Here is a 12,246-nt window from a genome sequence, read left to right on the forward strand (position 1 = left end):
GTAGTAGTGTCTAGCGATCGCCCCCGGTGGGTCGAAGACGTGTCAACTCTGCGACGGATGGTGAACCCATTTGCTTGAGGACACGCCGGCATCTGCAATAAATAAGCAGCTGTCAGGGCCAGGATACATTACATATATTGGCTTGGCCTTTTCCATTTTAGACTGCTATGGTTCCTGCTACCAACGGGCTGACCAGCGGCTAATTATCTCCCGATTTCTAGGGTAAGAGATCACTGACTTCCTAGCTTAAATTACATACTTGAGAGCGGACGGAACCCGGGCCGTCATGCCAAGTCCCGTAATTTTACCGCTTGCTTAAGCGCATTCCAGGACGAGTCTAGATAACCTCCCCTGAGCGGTAAAGGGGGAGGGAAAAAAACCAGGCAGGGAAAAACGGGGTATCTTACGGCGGCGATGCTCCATCAGTAGTATGGGCTCCATACGGCCCTATCAGAGCTCCGTTCGGGCTCGACAATCCCAAGCTCGTCAACCTAGTTTAACCTAGTTAAACCTTAGGCTGTCCGGCTCGGTGGCCGTGCCTGCGGGATCACAGCTGCAGATTGGCTGTTCCCAAGAGGTAATGAAAATACCAACCCCATGCACCCACGGAAGCTGGCCTGCTGGGCGAGGCGCTACACAGGTCCAATACCGTCGGCCCTGTTACCGTATCCTAGGGTGGGCGTTTCACGGGCGCCCGGGGAAGCCCGTCGGGTCGAGTCATTCGGTACACGTAAATAAAGAGTCTCTCGCGTAGCTAGGTCAGGCGCACAATTGGCCGACCGTGGAATAGAGGTAGGTAGAGGTATATTTAGGCCGAAAGGACTCGAAGAGTTACTCACTTTGTGAGGACGGGAGAGATCACCCGCACAAGGCCCCGGTTCCCAACGCTCGGTATTGCCGTACGAGGTGTGACCCCCCGAGATTGCCAGTGCTGGTCGCTCCGCAGGCGCCCACGGGTACCAAATACACTCCCAATACCCTCCGCTTTCTGCCTACTCTCAACTTCTCCCTCTCTTCACCTCTCCCCATCCCCTTCCTCTCTTCCCCTGTTCTGGAACCCTCTGCTCAGTACGGCCGTTCGTACTCGCAGTCGAGTACTCCGGGTGCGTGTTTTCTTGCTTCTGTCTCGTTCCCGCTCCGTCTTTCGGCATTTGCCCCCGGTCTCCTCAGCTCGCGCTGCCAGCACTCGTCCGCCTGAGAACCCCCAGTTCTGAGCCTTGATCGACCTCCTTCTTAAAACAACCTTTGCGAACCTCAATTTCGTCCATATCGCTGCTTTATCTCCCATCGCTGCCACCGCCGACCGCGATTTCGTTATACGAACTCGAACATTTCTCGATCGTCCGATCTTGTGTGTACCGGTACATCGGCCAAGCCGTGCATTTCCCATTGAGGTATCGGGGATCGCTTTGAGGGACGACCAGGTATCCTTGCGGTGTATGTTGGCCCTGTCGATCCGTTTTCGTGTGCTCATAGGTTGATCTCGTGCTGACTGCGCCTCGCTCAGACGTTCTATCACGTGCCTGCGTCCTTGAAGCCATCACCCCGTGATCGAAAGTCTCGTTAGACGACCAGCCTCCAAGTCCTGCGCCATGGCCTCGTCCTCATCAAACGTAGTGGGAGTCCACTACCGGGTGGGCAAGAAGATCGGTGAAGGCTCTTTCGGTGTTATTTTCGAGGGCACCAACCTTCTGAACAACCAGCAGGTGGCCATCAAATTCGTGCGTGATCCCCTTCTTTCCTTTTTGTGATAGGGAATCTCCATGCTGACTGAAGCAGGAACCTAGGAAAAGTGATGCTCCCCAGCTGCGCGATGAGTACCGGACGTACAAGATCTTGGTTGGTTGCCGTAAGTGTTTCGAGAATTCGCGAGTTTCTAGCCCCCTTTCGTTCAATGCTAACTATGTTATAGCCGGTATCCCTAATGTCTACTACTTCGGGCAGGAGGGCCTGCACAACATTCTTGTTATCGACCTTCTCGGCCCTAGTCTGGAGGACCTTTTCGACCACTGCAACCGCCGGTTCTCGACTAAGACTGTGGTGATGGTTGCCAAGCAGATGGTGCGTGATATTCGGATTCCAAGCAAGTATCTTACAGCTAACCATCCCTTCTATTAGCTGTCGCGTGTGCAAACAATCCATGAGAAGAACCTGATCTACCGTGATATCAAGCCGGATAACTTCCTCATTGGCCGCCCGTCGACCAAGGCCGCTAATGTCATCCATGTTGTTGATTTCGGCATGGCCAAGCAATATCGGGATCCCAAGACCAAGCAGCACATTCCCTACCGCGAGCGCAAGTCCCTGTCGGGAACCGCTCGGTATATGAGCATCAACACACATCTGGGCCGTGAGCAATCACGACGGGATGACCTGGAGGCCCTGGGACACGTTTTCATGTACTTCTTGAGGGGCGGTCTCCCTTGGCAGGGATTAAAAGCTGCCACCAACAAGCAGAAGTATGAGAAGATTGGGGAGAAGAAGCAGACAACGGCGATCAAGGATCTCTGCGATGGATATCCTGGTAGGTCACTCTGTAATCTCGGTTTTGCCCACCTGAGGAATCCGATATCTAACCTGTCACAGAAGAATTCAACAAGTACTTGAGCTACGTTCGCAACCTTGGTTTCGAGGACACTCCTGACTACGACTACCTGCGTGATATCTTGACCCAAGCTCTCAAGAATGCCGGCGAGGTGGAAGATGGAGAGTACGACTGGATGAAGTTGAACAACGGCCGTGGCTGGGATTACAAGTCCTACACGTCACAGGCGCATCTCCACAACCAGCACCACACCTCCTCGGGACGTGATATCCAAGGCAGCCAGCTTCGCAGCAGCCAACGGCCTGGCGTGACGGCTGATCGTTTAAACGCCGCGCAGCCCCCGCCCCCGTCTCCAGCCAACAAAGCCGGAGCTGGGAAGACGCGCGAGCGCCCAAGCGCCGCCGGCATGCCGCCGAAACGCCAGAGCGGGGGGTTGGAAGGCACGACCCCGGCCGCGTCCACTCACGCCCAGTTTCAGAACTCCAACGCTCATCTCCCCGGCCGGATGGGCAGCCCCGGGAACCCCGGACTGAGTAGCCAGCAGGTTGGCGGGCAAGGGAACAGTGAGCCGCAGCTTACTTTCGTCCAGAAAGTGATGAAGGCTCTGTGCTGCGGTAGGTGATCCCTCAGCCCGTGAACCCCTCCTCCAGTTTCTGTGGCGCCTTGCTCATCACGCTCGGGATTGCAGGCTGAATCTGAACCAATGGATGCGGCGACACGCTCTGGATTGAACACGGCCTGATTTCCCTCCTGCTCTTTCTACCCGCCATTGTCGTCAAACAAAAACGGCCGAAGATTTTCATACCAGTCGTCATGGGAATCCCTCTGGCTTCTTTCGTCAAGGTCCTTCTTGCTTCGGGTTGTTGGGCTCCGTTTGTTATTACGGACCGAGCTAGCAACGCCGACCGCCCGGCCGTCTCTCTCTCACTCTCGTCCTTTTCATCCTCCATTCTCTTCCCATTTCGACGTCTTCAGACTGCAGTTCGACCGTGGGTAGGAACGACCTTTCTATCTCGCTCTCATTGATGTTACGTCTCATCACTCTTTTCATGGTACTACGGCTCGGAACGGCGAACGTGAGAGTTTCTGTGTTGTGTTTTCCCACTTTGCTTGCCTCGTCATTATATCCGGCGTGCTCATCGTCTAATACCAAAATTTTTCTCCGTTTTATCCGCAAGCGAGCGGATTCAGGGGGTTGATTTTTCTTTTTTTGACCCCCCGTTGATTTTCACGCCATCGGCGCCGTTCGCTGTTTTCCTGGGGGTCTGTGTTATATGGGTCCGTCCTGCGAGACACTCCCACTCGCAGAGAACTACGGATGGGCCTTGCTGCTGCCATGCAGAATCAGACGATGGGTGCGTGGACCCGTCGAAGGACGGACAGACTTTCGACCAGGACTCGGGAATCTCGACATTGTCCACGAGCACAGCTCTTTTGATTTTTTTCATCCCATCTTGTTGCTGAATAGGATGGGCGTTTTAATGCCGTCTTCGCTTTTGTTTGGACTGTTCCTCTTGTTCGGGCGAATTCCGAATTCTCATGACCTCGCCATGCACTGCACCCCTTCATCTTGCACGCGGATTCCACAGAATTGTTGTTTAATTGCATGGGCCATGCGATTCATCTTGCTTTCTCTTGTTGAGAAAGGCAGGATTTGCATGTTGCATATATTCTCCTGGTCCTTTGATTTTCCCGTCTTTGTTCTTCCTTGCCCGAGTGCCTTTTGGTTGTTTCACCCCCCCCGCTGTCGAATCTATTGCCCTTGTCTATAATTGTCTCCTGTCGTTGTGTCCTTGCTCCGTTTCCGAAGCGAGTTTTGTGTTTTTACTGGTAGTGTTTGGCATAAGATAGCATTGATTTCTCTTCTTCACTTCACCTGCTCTGCTGTGCCCGTTCTGCGGTTTTACAAGCGCCTTGTAGCGTAATAGGTGCAGTCGGTGACTGCTAATGCATTTGCGAGTTGAATCAAGTGTTCCACCTAGACAGAAGACAAGAACAGACAAGAACAGAGCAGACTTGTAGAATGTGCAAGGCTATCCTGGTGACGCGATGTTTCTCCGTATTCAGATTCCCAATCGTGCTGAGATGGCTCCATTACCAAAGCCCAACTGCTTCCCCATCGACAACCCCGACCTCATATGATATCATGAACCTTGCTCCTCCCCGCAGATACCTCATATCCCGGTCTTCCCGGCCCTAATCAGCACGCTACAATGGCATGCATCGATCAGGGGGTGGCAACAACCCCCCATCATCATCATCACCCTGCTGGAACTGACTGAATCCGGGGGATGCGAGCCACTGTCATCCACGCCCACCAACCAACCACCTTGCCCAACCCACCACCAAACGGGCCCCACTCCCTGCGCACCCCCCAAGGAGTCACGTCTACTGGCCGGTCCACTTGTTCCACGTCCCTTCCGTTGTTTCCGTGTACAAAGGGTAAATGCACGTCACACCTGTAACCAGTACGGTCAACTATCTATTTGTCAACCATGCCAAATCATTGGGTCGATGGTCTCTCCCCCCGACCAGGACCAGACCAGACTAGGACCAGATCACGACCAGATCACGACCAGGACCAGGACCAGACCAGAACAAAGCCCGTTCCAGCCTCTCACACTCACTTCGAGCCTCGGCTTGCTTTTCTTTTTGCCCCCGAGCCAGCACTGCATGATTTTGATTAACTTTCGCCCCATAGCCACTCACAGCCCGTGACCCCGCAGTTAGGAGCTGCTTGGCGGTGCCGGTTGGGCTGGGTAGACTGTGCTGAGTGGCTGAGATGTGCAGTGGCTAGGCAGACGCTTTTCCGTATTGCGCAATTGTACTGTACGTACGTTGCCTGGGCGGATGGATCGGCGTGGCTGTGTTTATCTCGGCCGGTGTTGTACAGAGTACTGCATCTGCAGGCGTGGGCTAATGCGTGCTTATTGGACTGTGTTCCACCTTTATTTTTTTGGATTCGGGCTACCACGCTCTTTCTCTGTGTGTGTGTGTGTGTGTGTGTGTTCAGACTCCTTACGTGGCTATCTGTTGTTTGGTTTTCTTGGCGTGGGTTTGCCGGACGGCCGGAAGTTATGCGGTTGGTGAGCATAGAGAGCAATGGTGACCTGCCGGAAATGCAGGCCTGCAGCAGCTTCTTGTGGGTTGATTACCGTGAGTCTGTGAGATTGGTGACTTGGTAGGAATACGAAATACTAGGGTTGTTCTGGATTTGGGTATTTGTGGAACGTTTGCTTAGTCTACAGTATAGATTGATTCGATGTTCTAGTATCATGCGTTCATGAAGTGTGGCAACCGTTGTGTGTTGATGCTTGGTTGCTTAAATAGCTTAGCTGCAATATCCATAGCGCCTTATAATGTTCAGATCAGATCATCTCTGCTGTATCCCTTGTCGACGTCTACTGTATACCATGAACTAGAGCGACATATACAACCTGGCGCAGGCTCGCTACGGCGACCGAGCCGGGCAAGTCCTCCCCGGCACACGAGACATCTAACGAGGAAATGGCTCAGGCATTCGGCTATGACCCCGCTCCATTCCCCACGATGCCAATCTCGGCGTGAGCTGCGGGCATCCCGTTGCAGTCGCCAAGCTCCGCGAGATAAGGGCAGTCGACATGAAAATCCTCGGATCATGCAAGAACAAAACCATGTCCGACTCCGGCAGGGCGGAACCGCTATTGATCCAGGCAGCGGTGGGCTCTGCTCGATTCTGCAGGCAGCAAAGATAGACCCTAGAGCTAGGTGATTGGTGGGGATATGACGGTACGAGCCGGGGTCAGAACGCGGCCTGCTGCAGATCCAAGCTAATGCAAGCGTGAAGAGTATGATTCGATTGGGCCCGAAGAAATGCCGCCAGACCGGGTGTCGTCATTATCAGTCACTGTGGTGAACTTGGTTCCGTCGGTCGACATCTTGTTCGGGGAAAGTTCCGCTTGCTGGTGCCGGCCGGGTTGCTATGAGTGGTTTGCTGGCGAGTGATCTTGCCTTGTACATCGGATGTATGGCGGGGCCAGCCAGGGCCACGAGTATGAGAGGTTTCTCGATGCGGGATTCAAAGGTGTGGCCCTTTTTCCAACTAACGTGGCCAGACGGTCCAATGATTGCCTGGTCGGCCGATACCTGGATTCTGGGTACCCAGAAAGGCCTGAATGTGTACAAAGAGATGGTAGGCACTCCCAAGGAGACTAGCAGATGGAGATGAATGGAAAGGAGCCCTGAAGCTCGACTTTAATGAATGGGCCGGTGCGTGGACACCCTTGGGGAGATGGACTCGAATAGTGAGGACCTGCTGTGCACAGGCGCCTTCCAGATCTATGCACGCCGTCGTTCCGCTACAGATCAGGCCCTAATGGCATGACGATGGAGAAGAGGGGGAGTATGCATCCGGAAACAGGGGACAAGCGCAGATCCCCATTCCTGATTTCCGATGCCCATGACATTGTACTTGCACACCAAGCCCCCTCAAGATACCTGTGTCAATACAGACAAAAGTACCTGGTTGTCAACCCTGCATCCTTCGAGCGGGTCGCTCCCCGTCTGAAATCCCGGTTGCATCCACATGGAAATGATATGCAGATCGATGCCCCGCTTGTTGCATTGAAGCACCCATTGATACGCGAGAGAGCAGAGGGTCGTGCTCTCCTCGGCCGGGTCCACGATCCCAGCCCAGGCGGGATCCGGACTGCCGCTGACGCAGCAGGTTGAGTCCGCCGAAAGTCTGGGATGCACCTGCACATCGCTGCGAGGCTGAGCGGGTGGTGGTGGCAAGGTGTCAGCAGTGTTGAGTTCGGGGAAATCCAAGTCATACACGGCTGGTAGAGGACCTTCGATGCTATGGAATGGTGCGTTAATGGGAATCGGTGACGGCCATAGTATGTGTTGCGTGTCCCATGCTACCCTGGGGTAGGGGCTGCTCTTTGGCATGGTTAGTTCTCGACCCGTAGCTTCGTTTGGAAGGCACCTGCCATTGGTACTCCTGAATCTCGCAACTGATGATCTAGGGAAGTCGGCAGGGGCGGACTCGGACTTGTCAGGGTGATATGCAAATGACCGAAGACCCGTTTCAGGGCATCATTCTCGGCTTGCAGGCGCGCGATTGTCATCTGGCTTTGCTGTTCTTGCTCTGTGCGGGCGCGTTCATATTCCTGGACTCGCTCTTCTAGATGATGAACATACTCTTGTCGCCGTCGCCTCGAACGCCGCTGATTATTGCGGATGCGTGCGAGGTCATCGGTCTGCACGTGACTCAGTACAATGCACGCAATGGCATGGCGGCTCCAACACGAGCCAACCCACCTTCGTGGTCTTTGGTCTCGGCATAGCTCTCGTTCTCAGGTAACAGAGTAACAAAGTTTCAGGACCGCATCAATCGAGTCTGGACACGCGAGCCTTGGTCTAATGCAGAACCATATAGTCACAGAAAAAGCAAGACCCGGCCGAGCCGGCGATCACGCTTCCCCGCAGTCGATCCCCAGCAGGTCAAGGATGTTTATCAGAGAAAACCCACTCCCCTCCCCGTGGCTCGCTGCAACCCGCCAATCCGGCCGCAGTGGCATGTCACCAACATCACCACCATGTGACCTGCTGCAGCACTAGTCTGCCCAGCACAGCCAATCACAGTGCGCAGACGGGCAGTGGATGCCCACCCGGCTGGGATACGCCTCGACGGACCCTGGGGGGAAACAGCAAAATTGAGATTATCGTCTTCCCATAAACTCCAGCTCTAACAGATCACATTTCTGCAATTTCGAGATGGCGGTCCAGCCAAACAGCACGAACGAGGCCCCTTGGCATGCGGCGTATCCCGCCCCAAACGCTGCCGCGGGGTCGCTTCCCCGCCACGAACTTTTGCAGTGGTTCCGCGATGGGAAGCAGCCCGGAAAGGACTTTGTGCTGGTGGATGTGCGGCGTACGGACTTTGAGGTAAGAGTATCGCCGGTCCTCGAGTTGAGCTGACGATCTCGGGGTCGCAGGCTGGAGGGTAGTCACCCTGTATCTGTACCATGGGCTAACACAACGGCCGGCAGGGGGGCACGATTCGGGGATCGATCAATCTGCCCGCACAGAGTCTGTATCCCACGCTTCCGGCGGTGTACGCCCTTCTCGCAAACAGTGGTGTGACGCATGTTATCTGGTACTGCGGTAAGTCCGGGATCCACGTCGGATTTGTCTCGCATGCATTGACGTTGAATAGGCTCTAGCAGCGGCCGTGGCCCCCGCTCAGCTAACTGGTTTGCGGACCACTTGGCGCAGGAACAAGACGCGTCGATGCAGAGCTTGATTCTGGAAGGCGGGATCAAAGGCTGGGCGGCCGCTGGGCCGGAGTATACCGAGTTGATGGACGAGTACGATGCCAGCGTCTGGGCCAAAAAATAGCCCTGCCATCTGATTTGCCGGCCTAGAATAGAAGGGTTACATGTTTACCGGAGCATCATGACCAATTGTCCAATTGTCTGATCAGGACCAATGGTCTCCGTTTGCGCACCCCGTGCCTGAAGTGAAATATCCATCTTCTCCGTAGCAGCAGCCACAATATTCCACCGGCCTGGCGATGGGACCACACGCGGTCGATGTGGAAATGGATTCCCATGCATCGTAGATCCACCCATCGAAGACGACATCTGGCCTCCATGTGGGCACTTCACCCGGATGTCTCTCCGTCCGCGGTAGAAGGAATCCTAGGCGCCACCCCCAATCAATCTGAAACCTACAATCCGCCCAGCACGGATATCAATCGGATCGCGCCAAGCAGTCCCACCAAGCAACAATCACGTAACTCGGCCGTCGGGCCATCGCGCCCAAACACTTTCGGCTACCCGGTAGCGCGTCGAGCACCACGCTAGCGCCGAACTGATTGGTCATTCGCCAATTTAGCTCGTTTGGGGAAGGGGATGGTGTGGGTATGTCTTCAATGGTCCACGGCGCAACAAGCACCAACGGAGCACGGAGGGCGGAGTACGGCGCCCAGGTACTCCATCGTGAGGGCTGACAAGCGAACTACACCCAGTCCCTCACGCACGCTGCCCAGCCTTGTACCGGTCATGTCTCGAGTAGCACCCGCCCCTGACCCCACGCACATTCCCGCCGGACTCCACCGTCTGGAAGACTTCGGAGTGCCCGTGCTCGCCCGTGCTCGAGGCAGACCACCCTCATCTTACGATCTATTCTCCGCCCCAGCGGCGTTGCGACGATATATCGGCTCAGGCACTTTTTCATCCTCCGGAAGTGTTTCCGTCCCCACCGGACCGGAGCCGACCCGCTTTCTCACCTTACCTTCTTCCACCTGAGACCGAGTGTACCTACAGTAGCAACACTGTAGTTTAATATTATGGTCCTATACGTGTCGGTGGGTCCTTCCGAGTCGGAGCCTCTACAATTCTTCGGTCGTAAGTCAATACCTCCCTTTCCGTCATTATACGCGCTTCCAGATCATGAGCGAGATCGGTCGCTCTCTGGACATCATCCATTGCTCGATGAGAAGCCAGCCAGGAGATCTGATTCTCATGAGCTCGTTAGCTGTAAGTAGTATAACTGAAAACTACGGTACATACTTAACACAAGCACTCCGTGGTGAATATTTCCGATGGAGGGGAGATTTACGACTAACCCTAACTAGGGCAAGTAGATCAACAAGAGCTTCGACGGATCCTGTGGCTGATCTGACTGATCATCACATAAGCTGCGCCAACCAAGTGCTAGCTGCGAGCAGGTGTCCCGTGTCGGCCCAGCCGGAGCACCTCGTGAAACAGGGTTCGCGTCCGCGCTGCTCGGCCGGGAAACAAGATTTTGCGCGGCGGGTGGGACGATGAGGTCATTTGCGGCATCTGCCGCTCTGTTTGATCGGCGAGGAGAGCTGGTGAAGGGGTTTGCATGCTGGATCTGGTGGAGTCGATGGGAGATGGGAACGGGAGAGCTCTGGACCGTGTGGTGATCCCGTGGGCGGGTGTTGCTCTTCTTTCGGGAGAGTGGGTTCCGCCGATCGGGCGAGTCTGGATCTTGGCTCTACTGTATGCATGAACGGTACAGAGTACAGAGTACGGAGTACTGTCATGGACCCGCGGGCAGTGGCTTGCCATTGTCTGTACGGGGGTACGTGCTGGGTCCGTCGGGGCGATCCAGTTCCGCTGGCATCCAAAAATGCACGTCGTGATGTCGTGAGGACCAACGACATGAGGGAAGACGGGAATGCGCGGCGTTCGTGATGCACGCGACTCCGTACACTCTCGTGCGTTCGATCAGGCCCGGGTAATTACGGTCTTATCGTGACTGCGGCCATCTGTCGCTGCGCGAAGTTGTGTCACCAGCCATCATCCTCGAGTCCATAGAATCCATCCACAAATTCCAGAAGCGGTAGGTAACTCCCGGCACTGTCCCCCGCCAACGCCGGGAATCATACATAATACCTTGCAGACGAGGCACGACGGACTCCACGTACAGTCGCACAGCGTTCTGCCGGAAATAAAGGAATGACAATGTCCATCGTACCCTTCATAGGTCGAAGATCTCCCCCGTGGTTTGAAGGGGGATCAATGCCATGCGTTCCCTTCTTCCACGCCAATCCTAGCCTGCAGGATCCGCCTGGCGTGCATTGCGATGCATCCTGTCCAGACCGAGGATGCGTACTGCCAGAGCAGCTCGACCAGACAAGAGCCAGAGGGACACGAGACACGAGCACAGCTCGCAGGCGCCTAAGGTGCCTAAGGTTCCGTGCACGATGACCGATCACGCCTCTCTGCTCGCTGCTCGCTGCTCTCTTCGCCCCACAAGCGCCTGCTTCAAAGGTACCCCGTCCGCATCCGCAGCACCAGCACCAGCACGCACAGCGACCAGGGAGATAACACCTCCCAGACCCCCATCAACAGCGCGCTAACAGCCGAGCCATCATTCTAGATGCCTCCGGGAATGCACGGTGATCCTGCGTGTGGGGAATCCTTGCTGGGGAGCCGGGGGGCCTTGGGGATTGTGGAGCGAGCTGGTCTGGTCTGCTGTGAGATTCCTTTTCGCTCTCGCACTCGCGCACTCCCAACTCGACACGTGCTCTGCGCGCGACTCTTGCTGGACTGGGTTTGGCGTGGGTGGGGGGAAGCTCCGAGTGCTGCGTGAGTGGACCAACGCTAACGTGGCCGTGGCTGGCTTGGCTGCATGGAGCTAGACTGGATAAGTGGCCCCGCTCTGCTTGTCTCGCCAATCCCCGGCCCGACCCTAGATGGTGTGTGGTGTGTTTGTACTGCCGAGGACTCGTTGCCTGAGGGGAAATAATATGCTTGGCCGAGCTGCATGCTCAAGACGTGTGCTACGCTGTAAGGTGAGCTGGAGGTGGCGGTGGGGACGGCTTGCAGCCGGTGTGGAGGGCAGTGGTAGGATCCCAGATAGCCAGATGCAACCAAGATGGAGCTCGATAGGAAACATCGAGTCGCGCCGTGTGGAACTAACTGGGCGCTGATCCACCGGTGCTGGCCGTGGGACATCTTAGCTGGTGATGTGGACGGATTGGATCAAACGTCCTGGAGCGCCAACACGAATAGTGTATACTCCGTACGAAGGATGGAATGGAATACGGTCGCTGGCCACGAGAGCGTGCTAGCCCCAATGGGCGCCGAACCCAACGAGTATGACCGACGGACGACTTGGGACATGCCTTGTAGCTCGCCTGCAGGACCAGTGCGCTACTCGCACGGCGGGACACTAACTGAGAT

General features: G+C 55.5%; 3 protein-coding genes across 3 annotated transcripts; 2 read left to right on the forward strand and 1 right to left on the reverse strand.

Annotated features, from left to right (window-relative positions):
- Window positions 1–1,592: 1,592 nt before the first annotated feature.
- N7482_008585 (casein kinase I) lies at window positions 1,593–3,167 on the forward strand (the record flags this gene model as incomplete). Its single annotated transcript, XM_056690709.1, has 5 exons — window positions 1,593–1,721; window positions 1,780–1,849; window positions 1,913–2,061; window positions 2,119–2,524; window positions 2,587–3,167. 5 exons carry the CDS (start codon window positions 1,593–1,595, stop codon window positions 3,165–3,167), a joined length of 1,335 nt encoding a protein of 444 aa, XP_056540474.1.
- Window positions 3,168–7,012: 3,845 nt separating this feature from the next.
- N7482_008586 (uncharacterized protein) lies at window positions 7,013–7,781 on the reverse strand (the record flags this gene model as incomplete). Its single annotated transcript, XM_056690710.1, has 3 exons — window positions 7,013–7,465; window positions 7,525–7,673; window positions 7,727–7,781. The coding sequence occupies 3 exons, from the start codon at window positions 7,779–7,781 to the stop codon at window positions 7,013–7,015; spliced, it is 657 nt and encodes a 218-aa protein (XP_056540475.1).
- Window positions 7,782–8,302: 521 nt separating this feature from the next.
- N7482_008587 (putative arsenate reductase (Arc2)) lies at window positions 8,303–8,926 on the forward strand (the record flags this gene model as incomplete). The annotated part of the gene is made up of 3 exons (XM_056690711.1): window positions 8,303–8,473; window positions 8,578–8,692; window positions 8,745–8,926. 3 exons carry the CDS (start codon window positions 8,303–8,305, stop codon window positions 8,924–8,926), a joined length of 468 nt encoding a protein of 155 aa, XP_056540476.1.
- Between the last annotated feature and the right edge of the window lie 3,320 nt (window positions 8,927–12,246).

Source organism: Penicillium canariense (assembly GCF_028826845.1).
Source record: "Penicillium canariense strain IBT 26290 chromosome Unknown utg000006l_segment0_segment0, whole genome shotgun sequence".
Classification (NCBI taxonomy): Eukaryota; Fungi; Ascomycota; class Eurotiomycetes; order Eurotiales; family Aspergillaceae; genus Penicillium; species Penicillium canariense.